An 18,191-nucleotide genomic window follows, 5' to 3' on the forward strand; every position below is an offset into this window, starting at 1 on the left:
TCACTGGCTGCAGACATTGTTTTTAAATTGCTCGCGCCTAAAGTATTATTCCTATCAAACCACAAGGGATATAAATTATTCAGTGTGTGTGGTCTAATGCATCTCTCTCTTTTTTCAGACCACTAAAGTTACCTTTTTTTTAAACCCAGGCAATGGCTACGTTCGAAGTGAAACTATCGGCTCCACGTTTCTTCAAAGGCGTTCTGATGCCCGTCGTGTCTACGCCAAGCTCATCAACATCCGTGTCAATACAGATGGGTACAAGCCCGAAGGTGAATTTTTTTACATTTGCTATGTGCCGCAATGCTGCGTTTCGTAAGCTGGCAGGGTTGTCATAGACAGAGTTGATGCGAAATTATTCGTACTTTCGACTACGAACATAGAACAGTCTCAACCGGCACCAATTTGTATATTGTACTTTTGTACCACCCGGTCTATGCGAAGCGACTGTCGAAATATTATACAGCTATTTCCTCCTCGAATGCGACGAAAATAGGGGCGCTAGTGTACCTTGAATAGCTTATCTTTCAGGAAAGAAGGAGACGCAAAGGAGGACAGTGGGGTGGTTTTCCGAAGGGGGTGTGCAGCTGAATATTAGGTGCACTCGCGGTGCGTTGAGACAGTTAACGTTGCCCATGCGTGTTATATACAGTTTATCTGTGATGCAATTTAATTTTGCTCTCTTTATGGCACCCAGCGTAGACTGCCATTGCCATTTGCAATTCAACCGCCTATCTCCTAAGCTCGGCAAACCACCACAAACTACTTGGAGGCGGCAGTTACGTGATACACGTAACATACGTGTATCCAGTTATTACGGAGGCACTTGTCGTTATCAAGTTAAATTTTATGTACGACGCAAACTAACTCGCATCACAATGTTACCGGTCGATAAAACTGCATTAAAATACAATTGACAGACATCCGGAACCAATCAGATCGCAGAAAGAAACCGGCCCCCCACAGAAAGAAAACGCTACAACTACGAATTCGAATACTTATTAGGGCAAAATGACACAAACGTTTTCAGCTTCCTGCAGTGTTTGTAGTTTTCTTTGTGGACAGTGTTCCTCTTTACAGAGTTTTCCCAATGTAGTCATTCACCGAGTCGGAGAATTTACCAACATGTTGGCCTTAGGTATGTGTGGTTATGGCTATATGGACTGAATTGGTCCGCTATGAAGAAGGCGATGCTCACTAAGGTGACTTCGCTGTAGCCGAGGCAATTTGACCTAAGGTTTTTAATGGAAGACATTTCCGACTCCCACAGGCATCCCCTTCCCATCGGCCATCGCGCACGAGCAACTTCTCCATGCCACATACGCCGAAGCCGACGTGGACCCTCGGAAAGTAGAGTACGTTGAGGCCCACGGTACGGGAACTAAGGCTGGCAGTCGTCAGGAGTTGGAAGCGATCAGCAATGCCCTTTGTCCACCGGGACGGGAGAAGCCACTCAAAGTCGGATCCGTCAAGACCAACATGGGTCAGGCAGAGAGTGCCTGCGGTAAGGAGATGTGACTAGGTGGTTGATATATCACTGGTAGCGACTAGACAAAATATTTGAGCCCTCCTCAGCTAAAGATCCACGATCGAGTGTGGTTGCTACATTTCAAATAAGTATGTGCGTCTCACAATGTTTATATCAAATTAATGCTACAATACCTCTTGTTGCGACTCGCCATTCTGCAAATTCCGATTAAGTGTGGTGCGGGACTCTGGACATCCACATTTGAGAGTGGCCTGACGGGTGCCTTCTAAGTTCAATTGCGAGATGGATTTCTTCAAGGCGTGTTTCTATTGCGCTTTGAGGGATTCTCAGGAGCTTATTTGCTTTCGCCTACGAGCACGCATTATCCGAAGCGATTGTTTGTGGGGCTTAGTTAAACGCTGGCGTCCAGGCCCAACCCCAGTGTGAACCATCTATTGAGTGTTCTCGTCCGGTACTGAACATAAATGAATATACGGTACGCAACCTTATCGCTAGGGTGGGGGGGGGACCACACTAAAAAAATGATGGAACCCTTTATTAGGTAGAGTGCAATGCCGTGGCCACATCAAGAGCACTTGCTCTTTATGTCAATCGATAATGTAAATATCTCAATATGCTTGAAATGCTCTTTGTGACAGCTTTGAAAGTATTTACTCCTGCCGATAACAAGTCGTATGCGTAATAATGAAAAGGCTACGCACGCCTATGGCATAATAATGACCTCCTCGTCGGAAAAGGAGAGATTTTAGTAAGGTAACACAGGGGTCAATCAACAGGCTGTTGTGAATGCCACGTGATTAGGCGCCCAATGAAAAGTAAGGCAGCATGTCTTTCAGGTAAATTTGGGCCATGACCCTCTCACTGCTGGACAACCAGTGGCTAATTTAGCGGCCTCCCCTTGTGTGCTCTCTATTCTCATCTAATTATCTTAACCCTGTTGTAAACGTTTTTGTAACAGCGATGTCGTCGTTACTTTCCGATCGGCTGCACTGCTGATGCCCATTATGCGGCAAGCTCCGACACTCGCCAGATGGTGACGAGTAAAACTCTTGCTTGGGTTAGTTGGTCCATGCTTGAATGAGTAAAGGCAAGGCGCAAAAGACCTGGACTGAAGAAGAACACAAACGACAGGACCGGCCGCCACTCACAACTAAGTTTATTTCCGCAACAAGACTACATTAGGTCAATCAAGCAGAATCACACACGAAACATTACAAGTAAAATACAGCAATCCATAGACCACTCAGGAATCATATCTGGCACAAAAGATCAAATCAGCAAAAAAGAACCACGGGTGGAGCAGCACGGGAAGAGATTCGTCGAGCACAGTCATTACCAAGCCAACAGGGAGAAGAAAGAAATGAGACATAAAGAGTACCATCTACGCTGCACTATCCAACTGTCCAACACACAACACTATTCAAACGCCTAAGGGCCACTCAGTGATAAAACCCGCGCGACTATGGGAACAATGACCAGCGAATAACATGAAAAAAACATGAAAAAAGGCGTCTGAGTACAGCGTCTGCCTCAAAACTATAATATTTAATAGTCACTCACCGAAAAAAATTGATACGACGGGTGACCGCGCGAAAAATGAAACAATGAGATGGACAGAAAAGTTCAACTATAAAGGGTCTAAAGAACAGCGTCTGCATCAAAACAAAAATGGCGACAAAACCTGTAAGAGCCACTAGAAAATCGTCAACAAAATAAAAACTAAATCTGTAAAAGGAAGACAGAAGGAAAGATTCCAAATGACATCACTCTAACATGAGGCCTAAATGAAACCTCTTTAAAAAGTTGGCTCCTCTTCACTAAGCACAATGGACGGTAAGCTGGCGAATTTGTTTCCCTCTTTCTTGATGAAATAGGCTTCCACAATCCCCTGCTCGAACCTGTCTTTTCCAAACTTCAAAATCTTAATGTTTTTCTGTCGTAATCTGCGCAGCAATGAAGGGAGCTTCCCTGTAGAGCATTGCAGAGACTGCACTAATTGCCGCCCTCATTTCGGAAAAACAAAATTTTTGAAGTTTGGGAAAGACAGGTTCCAGCGGAAGATTGTGGGAGCCTATTTCAACAAGAAAGCGGTACACAAATGCGTCAGCAGGCCGTCCTTTGTGCTTAGTGACAAGGAGACAACTCATTTAGAAGGTTTCATTTATGCCTCATGCTAGAGCGATTTCATTCAAGTTTTTTCCCATCTGTCTTCCTTTTATTTATGTAGTTTTTGTTTCATTGGCGATTTTCTACTGGTTCTTACAGGTTTGTCGCCTTTTTTTCGTTTTGACGCAGACGCTGTTCTTTAGACCCTTTATCGTTCAACTTTTCGGTCCAGTTCATTGTTTGTCAAATGGTCAATTTTTCGCGCACTCACCCGTTTTATCAATTTTTCGGTGAGTGACTAGTTCTAGTTCTAGTTCTGACGGAGACGTGTACTTAGACGCCCTTTCTTCACGTTTTTTCCGTGTTATTCGTTGGTCTTTACTGCCATAGTCGTGTGGGTTTTATCACTGACTGGTCCTTAGGTGCTTGAATGGTGTTATGTGATGGATAGTTTGATAGTGAAGCGTAAGCGGTACTTTTTATGTCTTGTTTTTTCTCCCCGTTCTCTTGGTAATGACATTGCTGGATGAATCACTTCCCGTGCTGCTCCGCGTGTGGTTCTTGTTTGCTGATTTGATCTTCTGTGCCATATATGATTCCTGAGTGGTCGATGGATTGCTGTATTTTACTTCTAATGTTTCGTGTGTGATTCAGCTTGATTGACCTACATAAGGCAGGCTTGTTGCGGAAATAAACTTAGTTGTGAGTGGCGCTGGTCCTGTCGTTTGTGTTCTTCAGTCCTGGTCTTTTGCGCCTTGCCTTTACTTATTCAAATGGTGACGCCAGGCGGCAAGCTACAAGGAACGAGCACCTGGCGTCCTTAACCATTTATTTTCTCTTCTGAAGCGCTTTCTTGACCAAAATAGAGATTTCAATATTTTTGACATCAGTACAAATCCTTTTGTTATCATACCCTCTCTGATTTTCTTTACACCTATTTCGTGTACTCTGTAGTGAAGTGGAAAGCCTCAAGCGTGTGTAGTCACCGAATGACGGAGACGACCACAACAGACGCAAAACTGTGATCTGGGACTCTAACAATTTATTGGACAAATTTGTGCTCAGCAAGATAACACTTATATCATGGCGATTACAGCATTAAAAGCACTCGACCATCAAATCTGAATAAATAAATTGCGTGGGCTATTTATGTATGTATGGCTTGGCATTCCACAGTGGTTGCTTATGCTCGTGTGCACTTGACGATGCTTACAACATTATTCTAGTAGGGTCTGCAGCCTGATGACGCAATACTTTTTGGCTCGATGGCAACATTCATTAAATTTCAGGCATACATTGGGCGCCTCTCGTAGCAATAACTGGATAGATTTGATAACCAGGGGAAAACTGCCATTGGCCCTAAAGAAAATAATGGACATGTGACAAACTACAAGCGTGAAAGTCTCTAAGTTGTGAATTTCTGTTTGCCTACAAAAGACGAAACTATTCGATTTCTTCTTATTTTTTATCAACTTTAGGAACCCTTGTGTAAGTCAAGACGTATCTTCGGGCCAGTTGGTTCGTTATAGCAACAAATGGGCCAGAAAGTTGAGCAGCGCACCAAAACTAAAAAATAAACAATTGTCACTGCATTAAAGGCAAACTGCAACGTTGTTCTACTTGGGTTAAATGGCTTATAAATGTTTAGCTTGTACTCTCATTGTAATTTTGCCGAAGCTGCAGGGCTGGTAATTGTCGAATTTTTTATTAGAAGCCTGTAAATTGAGCCTATGTAGAAGACGGGTGCTACTGGCGGTGAGCGGTAGAGATGGGGAAATGGAGAAAGTTTCAGCACCATACACAACTGTTGATCTCTCAAATGCTCCTAGGTGCCCAGGCACGTAGATTGCTCAACACTTGCATGTTTATGAGTATCTCTCTCGGCGTTCTTTATCGTTGCTAACGTGATGTGAGATGTTGAAGAAATGCCGATGAGTTGCGTGGCTGTCGTGTGCTCGAACACGTACCCAAAGATGAGCGATGGCTGTGCGGTAGGTGTGGGATGCTGCGAAGAGGAAGGCCGGGCCAACCTTTCCTTTCCCAGGCTTTGCAGCAAAAGCTTCCACCGTGCCGCAGCAGGAAAATGCAACGCGGTCTAGTCGGTGCGCAAAAAGCATCTACACTGCTGTTTACCAAGCTGCACAAGCGAAATTTCAAGTGCGCAAGATCTGCATGGCAAAACGCTTTCTCGGAATTGGTATAAACGCTATAAGTCGCGATGTCGCATGAACACCAAAGGTAACTTCTACTTATGGGTGATATTCTCGAATGATCATTCACGGTAGTGCATCTTCGGCACATTTCGTGCGTCTCTACGTGGGACGTGTCGAAGTAGGTGCACATCGCACTCATTGACAATGTGTCCCCCTGTTTCATTAAACCACAGCGCTTTTCAAAAGTAAAAACAAACAAGCTCAGTCGAGGCATATCACATGTACATAGATTCCCCCTCACGTGTTAGCGAAACGCTTGTTTCACTCTATAAAAAAAGCAACCCATTTTTCAAATGTCCTGATTTCTCGGCCCCCTTACATATCTGGTACGCGTCACTAGACCTACTTTGTCAAGCAAAACACTTTGAGGCCTCAGTCAGTGCTCGTGTCCTTCATTGCTTGTTCTTCGTCTGTGTCGCGCTGCACATATACGTAAAAAATGTTAACCTGCAAGCTTGTCCAATTTACAGTATTGATGTTGTTAATGAGACTTGTGGTTGTCTCGATTTCCTTACTCGTCTCTCGTGTTCTCTGGTGCCATTTGCTGCAACATGTCTGTGTATATGCTATCAAACGAACACAAAGAATATCGAACAATTTACTGCGACTGAGCTCTGTTTTTGTTAAGTTGACACCGTCTGAGATAGAAGTGCTGCTCGATTTATTTTTGCTTTTCGCGTACATGCCTGCATTGTAGGCAACAGGAAAATTGGAAACATTGAGAGGTGGTGTGAGCCTAAAGTTATATTGACAATAATGACACTTGGGGATGCATCACATCATTTCCTTATCTTGAAGTGGCAGCATCTTTACGCTGAACTCGAACGCAGCAAATGTAGCTTCTCAGTACAGACTATTTTTTATGCGAAGCATATTACGAGAGCTCAACCCAGCTCCTCAGGTGCGGCGGTGTCGCCTTCAATACCACGTGACACCGTGACGTCACGACAGAGGAGAAGTGGCTTTGGCTCAACTCTTGCAAGATGGGCTGGGTGGGAATCGAACCAGGGTCTCCGGAGTGTGAGACGGAGAAGCTACCACTGAGCCACAAGTACGATGCTTCAAAGCGGTACAAAACCGCCTCTAGTGAATGCGGTGTTGCCTTAGAAACGAGCTGTTTCTAAGGCTCAGGCGTGCGTCGCTTGCTCAGGCGCACATTTCGTTGCCGCGCCGAACGCTGCGTTGCTCGACGCTCACCGCGTCCAATGCGGGGCGCGTAGTCGCTGCGCCGTAGCCCATTGTCGTACACCCCTTGGCGGGTCGACGGGAACGCTGTCGCGTTCCACTCTTGAAGGCGAAGCAGAGTAACGCACGAGTTGTTTCTTCGTCTAGCCGAACCAAATATAGCCAAGCAACAGCAGTTGACTAGGCTAAACAGTGGTTCAACAACTAAAATAAAGGCTAGTATGCTTCGCATCCTGGGCTTAACCTTACCTAAGCTACAGCCATTTTTTTTTCGCGTCTCTCCCAAATCATGCCACCAAGGATGGGAAATGCTCTTGTTCACTATTTTGAAGTTCAATTGACGTCTTGCATCTTAAACGAAAGTTATCTGCTGTTGCGTGTATTGCTGTGGTTATTACCATGGGTCAAACAAGGAATGCCGCTTGCGCGGAATGCTTCAATAAGGTGACCTCTCTCGCGAACGATGGCTCTCGTGACGTTGCTTTTTGGACCAGGAGAAATAGCTTGAACCCGCAATCTTCCTCTAAACGTCTTTCTGGTGCGCTGTGCTGTACTTTTATTAGCCTCGTCTACAATTATTTCTCAATAAAGGCTTCACCTGTGAACACTTGTTATCAATGTTGCGCCTGCTTCTCCCCAGACGTTTTATTGAAGACAATGAGTGGTTAATTAAGTGACATCGGTACAGGCTTCCGAAGTAGGCCCTCCCTTTTGAGAATAGTAGTAAACAAGTTTTTGGCAGAAACACTGGCGCAAGAATGACATTAGCAGTGGAACATGCAGTTTCTGGCTTGCGAGCTTAACAAAATAAGCGTTGTATCTTGGTTTTACCCGCCTTTCGCGCCGGTGACATTCTTCGCTCTCTGGCCGCACTTTCCATCAGGTATAGCTTCGGTGGCGAAAGTGATCCTAGCCATGGAGACTGGCACCATAGCAGCCAACTTGCACTTCAAGGAGCCGAGCCCAGATATCACCTCGTTACATGACGGCCGCATCGAGGTGGTTGACAGGCCATCGCTTTACGATGGTGGTATAACAGGCATCACTTCTCAAGGCATCGGCGGTAGCAACGCGCATGGGATCTTCGAGCCCAACCAAGGTCCGCACGTTGACTTTCTTCCACGTGAGAAGCCGGAAATTCCGAGACTTGTTCCTATGGCCGGTAGAAGCAAGGCGTCACTGCTGGTGAGTTGTTTGTCGAACGTCCTGGTCAGTTCATTTTTGTACTGACAGCATTCCCTACTTTCCACACCATTGGAAAGCGCTTTACAGGTTGCATGGTTTTTGCGTGCAAGTTATTCAGTAAGTGTGATTTACAAATTGTGAATGCAAGACGTTATAGTTCGTGTTTTAGATGCCGCCACATAGGGTGACTACGGCAGCATTTATTATGGAAGCGAACACACGTTGTTTTTGCTGCTGCCTCAGAACATTCCTTGGCCGACTCGTTCGCACGGCGCGAGACCCCCTTCGCCTTGCTTGTCCTCCGTGGCGGTAGCCGACAGAAGCACCGATACCGTGTCTGCTAGCTCCAGAACAAAACTAAACTGCTTGAACAGCTCAAAAATGCCTACGTGCAGTGTCGCTGCCTCTCAAAAATGATCTGTGTCCGCGAATGACCGTTGCGAAGAGCTAACTGGTTTTCTGCTCTCTGCTAATACAAAAGCTGTTGCAATTTCATGTGAAAGGCTCTCTGTCGATAGCGACTGTAAATATGAGACTATTAACGGGCTGCGGATGCTTGTCTTATGGGCACTACAAGTTCGTGTAAACATAGCCTACTACATGAAAAGACATGATTTTATTCCACAAGGGACACTCATGAGCAGTTTTCATTACATGAACACGTGTAATCTCCCTCACAACGCGGGCTAACAAGCGCCGGCATCGGAGAGATCTCGTGCTTCTTCCAAAGCGAACCCTGTGTACTTCCACTCCCCTCTTACCAATACTGCGTGGCACATCTGAAACTCAGCACACCACGTGACATGTCGCAGCATTGGTCACACGAGAACGCTGCGTGCATAGAGAGAGTCAGCAATGATTCTTTATGAGGAAGGAAAAGGTTGGCACTTTTCTTCTGTAGCCCTTGAGGGAGCAAAGCCACCAGCCTTCTTCGCTCGCCCATGGATGTTTCCTTTCTTCCTGGCTTGCGCAGCTCATTATGTGACTTGCAAACATGGCGTGCGGTACCCATCAGGCTGCATCGCATGCATTCTTACTTAAAACACGTGGAAAAATGCCGGAGAACACACCTTACGATTATTGTAATTGTTATGGCAATTAGCACTTAATCAATGTAGTGACAATTCGTACTGCCACCGCCAGAACGCTTCATGTATGTGGCATGTATGCAGGTGGCTTTGTACTTCGCACTAGATATACGTCATTAAACGGCGCCGCCATGATGCAAGCGCATGGTGGGTGCATGAATATATATGTATATTTATTCACTCGAAATTGCGCAATATATATTAGGAGAGTACAATTACACCCACCGATAGAGAAATAAATTAATATTACTGCGTTAGGTTTCTTAGCGTACTTCACTAACGTTTTGGGGGTTATCTAATCTATGTTTGTATATAACAGTTTCCCCACTTACCTGGGTCACTTGGTGCTCCATGATGAAATGCGTAGCGTGTCCGGCTGCTGTACTGAAGGAGCAAGGTTCGAAACAACAGACCATTGGACAATCTTGGGTTACAGAGCGCGTGGAAAATTGTACATATGGGGGCGGCTCTTCAACGAACCTATTTCATGTCGACATGGATTAACGCGTAGATGTGGGACTACGTAGGTAGATTCAATGAAACTCTTTGTCTCTCACTTAGAGCTCTGACTATGCGTCAATCGGTCTGTCGTATTCTTCAATGACCCTCTTTGATATCTATTTGGGTCACTGGGTATGTCCCGGTAGGTGTGTGCCACTCTTCCATGAACGTCTTTGATGCCAGCCCGTGTAACTAGATACAGTATGTCCTGCTGGCAATGTGCCGTTCTGCAATGACGAAAAAGATTGTTTAAATTCATGCGATGCTAGGTGGGATTGAATCCACGTCACGAAGGTTCCCCATGTACAGCAACCCGTCTCTATGGCAGCCTTCGCCACGATTTCACTGGGTATGAGCCGATTTTCATTGAACATCTTTCACGCCAACATTTAGCGAGCTGCGCTATGGATGCATTGGGCATGTGCCGCTCTTCCAATGATGATTTCCCAAACGCGGATCACTAAGTACGAGGCACTTGGGGTGCGGTAGGTGAGCATTCTCAGAATATACAGGAAACAGCGCGCCATGCCTCTTTCTCGGATGCCACGCGCACATTTTGGCAGCGTGTGCAAAAAAAGAAGAGCGATACAGGAGCCAGGTTGCCGCATTACGCTTTTCTCAGTGTTCGCAAGGACCGGCGTGTTATTCATTTTGTAAGCCACGCGCAGGTTTCACGATGGCGCCTAGTGTTCTTAGGGAAACGCGAAAGAGAAGTCCGGCTGAAGTACACGCCTCATAATTAACATGTTTCGACGGTGCCAATTATTTGTCTCGCTACATTGATTAAATGCGAAACGCATAATTGTCCATAGTCGTAGTAGATGGCTCGTGTTGATTTTATTTGTGATTGAAGAGCTGCACGTACCGAGTAGCACAAATCCATTGACCCAAGTTGTAGTCATAGAGGTTGATGGAAAAGCAACAGACATTTAGTGCCGCATACCCCGTGATGCAGGTTCGCGTGAAATATGTTCATTCAAAGGGACTGACAAGTAATTTTGACGGTACTTATATTTTTTAGTGCAACGGCAAACTTACCGGTAAATGTCTAATCATGAAGTACAAAAACAAGAAAGGGGCTGGCAGATGGAATGGCACACTGTGGTATAAACTTTTTTAAAACAGGGTTGAAGTGCCTCAGACAGGCTGGCCAACGTTTCGATAGGTGGACCTATCTTCGTCAAAGGCGGCCTCGTCATCCTCGGCGTGTTAGTTTTAAAGGGTTAGTGCAGTGACGTCACGTGCGGGTGTTGTTGCTGGCGGCTGGTTTTAAAGAGAGAGATTACAAGAGGGAACAGGCGCTGTCGTCCGACGTCTGTGAGCCTCATTCTCAAGACGACGGGACAAGAGCGTGAGAGTGGGCACGCGGGGAGGAAAGAAAAGAAATAGAAGCAGAAAAAGGGAAAAAAAAAGCAAGAAAAGCAGGGGGGTGCCAGGGCCGTACCAAGACACAACAAAGGGGGGGGGAGTGAAAGAAAAAGAAAGAGAAAAATGAAATCTTTAAGAAATATGGGGGCTTGGGAGCGTGTTGGGGATGCGAACGGTTAGGAGGTAATCCGGGGTAGTCGTTGGCGGCATGTTTTTGAGGCATTAGAACGGCCGGTCAAGCAATAGTTCGAGTAATGTTGAAATAGTTAAGGTGGCGACGGGGAGTCTGCGGTGCAATGTGTGGGGTGAATGAAAAGCAGCGGCATGGTCTTTCAAGGGGCACTGCCCCACGCGCTTAACGTAGGTGTCGTTACGGCGGCATCCAGAAGGCGATGGTTGAGGCGCCGAAAAAGGCATATTGACTTCGGAATGTGTTGTCGAGGGGGTTTCAAAAAAAAAAGGACTAAAAAAGGGGGTAAGGGGGAAGGGGGGGGGCGAAATCGGTATAGCAAACAGGAGGGCGACGCGTGCAGAAGCGGGCGCGGGCAAGTGTACATGGAAGAAGGGGATCGTACACTTGGTATAGACGTAAAATCCTGAAAGAGTACATTAAATTGAGTAGTAAGCAGGAATTTTTTTTTCTTTCTCTTTTTCTCCTCTTCCTCTCTCCCCCTCTCCCCCCCCTTCCCTTCCCTTTTCCCTTCTTTTTCCTCCGAAATGAAAGAGTAGGTGAGGTTAAGAATTAAAGTTGGCTGGTGGCCTAATGTGTTTTGTGTATTGGTTGATGATATGAGAGTTTCAGATTTAAGTTACAGCTTTTAAAGATTCTAAGTTGCCGCGTGCCAAATTAATTCCTGTCGGGTGTAGGCAATTAAACTTGTGTATGAGGTATGATTCCGTGTACTTCCTTTCGCGAGGGGAACGGAAATTTGTTTGTAGTATATAGAGCCTTGCTTTGTCAAACATATGTCCATGTTGATTAAAGTGGCTGGCTACTGCTTTGGGTAAATTGTGTTTTGTGTCCGCGCGGTGACCATTGAGTCTTGTATTGATTTGTTGTCCGGTCTCACCTATGTATTGTTTGCTACAAGCGGCGCATTCTAGACAGTAGACTACATTGCTTGATGTGCAGGTGAAAGCCGAAGTTACTTTGTGTGTGTAATTCGACGCTGTACTTTTTACTGTAGTAGTGGATTGAATGTGTTTGCATGTAGAGCACCTGGGGCGACCACAGGGATTGGTTCCCAACTTCTTCTTTTTCTGTAGTTTGGCGTGCACAAGAACATCTTTAAAATTAGTGTTGCGTCTGTAGGCTACTCTGGGAGGGTCGGGAAAAATCTTCTTAAGTTTCTGGTTGCTGGTGAGAATCGGGTAGTATTTACTTAGGATGTTATTCACGTTTGGGAGTGCGTTTGAGAATTTAGTAGTAAGAAGAGGCGTTGTTGTTCTTGTGATCTTCGGGCGGGGCTTGAGGACCTCGGCTCGATCAAGTTTGGTTGCAGCGATGTAAGCTGTTTGAAGGTCACTGTTTGGGTGGTTCCTGTTTGATAGCGTTTCTTTAAGGTGATCGAGTCTATCTATGTAGTCTTGGTTTTCAACGCAAATGCGACGTAGTCGTGTGGCTTGGCCTTTAAAGATGCCTTGTTTGCAATGTCTGGGATGGTGGCTGGTATATTCTAGGTACTGTTGTTTGTCGAAAGGTTTCCTATACAGCGTTGTCTTTAGTTCACCATTGTCAATGTCTATTGTTGTGTCCAGAAAGTTTATGCGCTCAGTTGAGGATTCTGATGTGAATTTTATTGTTGGGTGAACAGAATTTAGCAAGGATACATATTTATCTAGACTGTCTTGGCCCTGTCCCCAGATTATGAGTATGTCGTCTATGTATCGTAGGTATGTGTGGGGCTTGGTAGTGCAGCGCGATAGGAAATCTGTTTCTAGAATCCCCATAAATATGTTCGCGTAGGTTGGTGCAAAAGGCGTACCCATGCTTGTACCATGTATCTGTAGGTAGTAACTCTCTTCAAATTCGAAGTAGTTATGTGTGAGAACTAATTCAAGGAGAGACAGGTAAACTTCAGTAGAGTGTTGTGCACTGTGTTTAGACAGCGTTTGTTTTATCGAAGATAAACCATCACGGATTGGAATGTTGGTGTACAGCGCCGTGACGTCTAGTGTTGCGAGAATTGTGTTGTGGGGTAGTGTGCCTTTAGTATTAATGTCTTCTATAATTCTCAGCAGGTGGGGCGTATCTTGTACAAATGACGGAAGTGTTTTCGGCAAGTTACCAAGGTAGTGGTTAAGGAATGTGGAGATGTTCTCTGTCGGGGTGTTGTTGTTTGATACTATCGGACGGCCTGGGATAATAGCAGTGTATAGCTCAGCGGATGGAATTTTATGAATTTTCGGAAGGAGGTAAAAACGTCCGGCAGTTTTGTTGCTTGGTTTAAGAAATTTGTATTCTGATGGTGTTATCAATTCATCAGCCAAAAGTGATTTCAGCCTGTTGGTAATTGTCACTGTATAGGACAATGTCGGATCGTTATCTAGTTTGCGGTAATGTTCTGGGTTGTTTAGTTGTCTGTAAGCCTCGTGCTTGTATTTTTCTATTGGCCAAATAACTATACTTCCACCCTTATCTGCTTCCTTAATAACAATGTCATTCCGGCAGCTCAGATTTGAAATGATATGACTCTCCGACGCAGTTATGTTTTTAGGTCGCTTAGATGTCTTGGATTGGCTTATAATTTCTTTAGTGATAGTTTTAAGGTATATGTCAAGTTCTATGGCTTGTTCTGGTTCGGGAGTCCAAGTGGATTGGGCTCTAAGTGGTGTCGTCCCGGTGTCTGGTGTGTCTGCAAAAATGTGTCGGATACGCATTCGTCGGGAGAATTCTGAGAGGTCCTTGTGAAGCTCGAATTCATTTATTGTGTTGTTCGTGGGGCAAAAGTTTAAGCCCTTGCTGAGTACGGCTATTTCTTTTTGACTTAATGTTTTAGAAATGTCTATAACATTGGAGCGGTCTAGTTCTGTGGAAATTTCCTTTCTGTCTGGTCCTTCTAAGCTCGAGGTCCCTCTTGTCTGGGTGTGGTGGCTGTTTGGCTGGAAGGTTGTTTTTTGATTAAAATTAGCTTTTTTCCTTTGTTTTTGAACCACTTTTCTAGATTGTTTTTCGCCGTAATGTTCTAAATCTCTCTTCTCATCTGGTGTCAGGGTTATGTTCCTAAGTCTGTGGTTAAAAGTTTCGATTTGCTCTTCGCAGTGTTCTTTGAGGATATTCAAAAGTGAAAGTGAGGCATTATGTAATGTTGTTTGCCAGTTTGCGCGATGGTGTGGTGGGAGTGTTCCTAGAGCTGGTACAGCCTTGAGTGTTAGGCCTTTAGGAATAATATTTTTCTCGGTGCAGCTTGTGTAGGTTTTCAGATGGAAGGTGTAGCTCACATGTTTTTTGGTAAGTTTTCTAGCCTGTAGGAATTCGGTGCTTCGTGGCATTGAGGAATTATCGATTTGCGATGTCTGTCATTTACTTGTCTTCTTGCGGGCAGATTTGCGTGGGGTGTTTTTCCGTTCGGCCGGTTTATTATCGTATGCCTGGCTTAATTCGATCTCGGTCTCTGTTTGAGTTTGTGTGTGTGCAGGCAGGCGTGTGGGGGTCTGTGTGTAGACTTCGGTGGTGGGTTTCCTGTTGTCTGTTGCCATTGTGTCTGTTTGCATGGTGGTTGATGTCATTTTTGGTGGTGTGTGTGCCTTCTGGTTCTTTTCACATTCCACTGTCTGTGTTCCAACTGTTCTTGTGTTGACTGTTTCACTTGTGCAGTGGCTTGCTTCACATTCCACTGTCTGTATTCCCTGTGTCCTCGAAGTGACTGTCACAGTTGTGTTGTTCGCGGTTGCACGTTCCGCAGAGTTGGTGGAGGTGGTATTTGAGGTGGAATTTAAAAGAGTTTTTCTGTACTTGTCCTTAATAAAGGACTTGATGTGTTGGGAAACTAGCTCTATTCCACTACGGTTCAAGTGGAAGCCATCCCAAGCTAGGTGTTCGTGTGGTGCTTCGTGTATTTCCGCGTGGTGCATGGTGTCCACGTTGTTATGGACGTTTTCCAAGTTGAAAATTAGTGAGTTTAGCTTGTTAATCTCCTCATTGTGTTTCATGAGTGCATTAGTTTGGTAGAATAGTGGGCGGTGTTTGTTTTGTAGGCGGGGAGCGACAGTCGTTATGGTTATGTGTGCGTTCGGGCGAGCGGCTTGAATGGTTCTTATTACGTCGCTCATGGACTCTATCGTGTCCGCGGCGCTTTGTGTTCTCAGGTTGTTTGTGCCTACATTGATAATAAAGTGTGTGGTGTCAATTGGCGCATCACATACTAGCGGTAGAATATCTGCTGTTTGTGCCCCACTAAGGTGTTTTATGTATGGCGCGTGTGGGCCTGGTGGAAAATGTTCCTTCAGGTATCTGTACTGGCTATCTCCAAGCATTGCTACATGGGCAAAGGATAACAAGGGGCACTTACCCTGCTCCGTCATCGTCAGCTGTCATGGAAGTCCAAAAACAAGAAAGGGGCTGGCAGATGGAATGGCACTCTGTGGTATAAACTTTTTTCAACTTCACTTCAACCCTGTTTTAAAAAAGTTTATACCACAGTGTGCCATTCCATCTGCCAGCCCCTTTCTTGTTTTTGGACTTCCATGACAGCTGACGATGACGGAGCAGGGTAAGTGCCCCTTGTTATCCTTTGCCCATGTAGCAATGCTTGGAGATAGCCAGTACAGATACCTGAAGGAACATTTTCCACCAGGCCCACACGCGCCATACATAAAACACCTTAGTGGGGCACAAACAGCAGATATTCTACCGCTAGTATGTGATGCGCCAATTGACACCACACACTTTATTATCAATGTAGGCACAAACAACCTGAGAACACAAAGCGCCGCGGACACGATAGAGTCCATGAGCGACGTAATAAGAACCATTCAAGCCGCTCGCCCGAACGCACACATAACCATAACGACTGTCGCTCCCCGCCTACAAAACAAACACCGCCCACTATTCTACCAAACTAATGCACTCATGAAACACAATGAGGAGATTAACAAGCTAAACTCACTAATTTTCAACTTGGAAAACGTCCATAACAACGTGGACACCATGCACCACGCGGAAATACACGAAGCACCACACGAACACCTAGCTTGGGATGGCTTCCACTTGAACCGTAGTGGAATAGAGCTAGTTTCCCAACACATCAAGTCCTTTATTAAGGACAAGTACAGAAAAACTCTTTTAAATTCCACCTCAAATACCACCTCCACCAACTCTGCGGAACGTGCAACCGCGAACAACACAACTGTGACAGTCACTTCGAGGACACAGGGAATACAGACAGTGGAATGTGAAGCAAGCCACTGCACAAGTGAAACAGTCAACACAAGAACAGTTGGAACACAGACAGTGGAATGTGAAAAGAACCAGAAGGCACACACACCACCAAAAATGACATCAACCACCATGCAAACAGACACAATGGCAACAGACAACAGGAAACCCACCACCGAAGTCTACACACAGACCCCCACACGCCTGCCTGCACACACACAAACTCAAACAGAGACCGAGATCGAATTAAGCCAGGCATACGATAATAAACCGGCCGAACGGAAAAACACCCCACGCAAATCTGCCCGCAAGAAGACAAGTAAATGACAGACATCGCAAATCAATAATTCCTCAATGCCACGAAGCACCGAATTCCTACAGGCTAGAAAACTTACCAAAAAACATGTGAGCTACACCTTCCATCTGAAAACCTACACAAGCTGCACCGAGTAAATATTATTCCTAAAGGCCTAACACTCAAGGCTGTACCAGCTCTAGGAACACTCCCACCACACCATCGCGCAAACTGGCAAACAACATTACATAATGCCTCACTTTCACTTTTGAATATCCTCAAAGAACACTGCGAAGAGCAAATCGAAACTTTTAACCACAGACTTAGGAACATAACCCTGACACCAGATGAGAAGAGAGATTTAGAACATTACGGCGAAAAACAATCTAGAAAAGTGGTTCAAAAACAAAGGAAAAAAGCTAATTTTAATCAAAAAACAACCTTCCAGCCAAACAGCCACCACACCCAGACAAGAGGGACCTCGAGCTTAGAAGGACCAGACAGAAAGGAAATTTCCACAGAACTAGACCGCTCCAATGTTATAGACATTTCTAAAACATTAAGTCAAAAAGAAATAGCCGTACTCAGCAAGGGCTTAAACTTTTGCCCCACGAACAACACAATAAATGAATTCGAGCTTCACAAGGACCTCTCAGAATTCTCCCGACGAATGCGTATCCGACACTCTTTTGCAGACACACCAGACACCGGGACGACACCACTTAGAGCCCAATCCACTTGGACTCCCGAACCAGAACAAGCCATAGAACTTGACATATACCTTAAAACTATCACTAAAGATATTATAAGCCAATCCAAGACATCTAAGCGACCTAAAAACATAACTGCGTCGGAGAGTCATATCATTTCAAATCTGAGCTGCCGGAATGACATTGTTATTAAGGAAGCAGATAAGGGTGAAAGTATAGTTATTTGGCCAATAGAAAAATACAAGCACGAGGCTTACAGACAACTAAACAACCCAGAACATTACCGCAAACTAGATAACGATCCGACATTGTCCTATACAGTGACAATTACCAACAGGCTGAAATCACTTTTGGCTGATGAATTGATAACACCATCAGAATACAAATTTCTTAAACCAAGCAACAAAACTGCCGGACGTTTTTACCTCCTTCCGAAAATTCATAAAATTCCATCCGCTGAGCTATACACTGCTATTATCCCAGGCCGTCCGATAGTATCAAACAACAACACCCCGACAGAGAACATCTCCACATTCCTTAACCACTACCTTGGTAACTTGCCGAAAACACTTCCGTCATTTGTACAAGATACGCCCCACCTGCTGAGAATTATAGAAGACATTAATACTAAAGGCACACTACCCCACAACACAATTCTCGCAACACTAGACGTC

At 45.1% G+C, this 18,191-nt stretch overlaps 1 protein-coding gene across 1 annotated transcript in view; it reads left to right on the forward strand.

The window, feature by feature from the left end:
* Positions 1 to 18,191, forward strand: part of LOC135910184 (fatty acid synthase-like) — a 168,267-nt gene that overhangs the window by 42,909 nt on the left and 107,167 nt on the right. Inside the window, exons 4-6 of the mRNA XM_070524611.1 lie at positions 150 to 272; positions 1,271 to 1,504; positions 7,877 to 8,178. Coding sequence (XP_070380712.1) covers positions 150 to 272; positions 1,271 to 1,504; positions 7,877 to 8,178 — 659 coding nt within the window. The remainder of the gene's footprint in view (positions 1 to 149; positions 273 to 1,270; positions 1,505 to 7,876; positions 8,179 to 18,191) is intronic.

The sequence above is a fragment of the Dermacentor albipictus genome, chromosome 8 (genome assembly GCF_038994185.2).
Source record: "Dermacentor albipictus isolate Rhodes 1998 colony chromosome 8, USDA_Dalb.pri_finalv2, whole genome shotgun sequence".
Taxonomy (NCBI): domain Eukaryota; kingdom Metazoa; phylum Arthropoda; class Arachnida; order Ixodida; family Ixodidae; genus Dermacentor; species Dermacentor albipictus.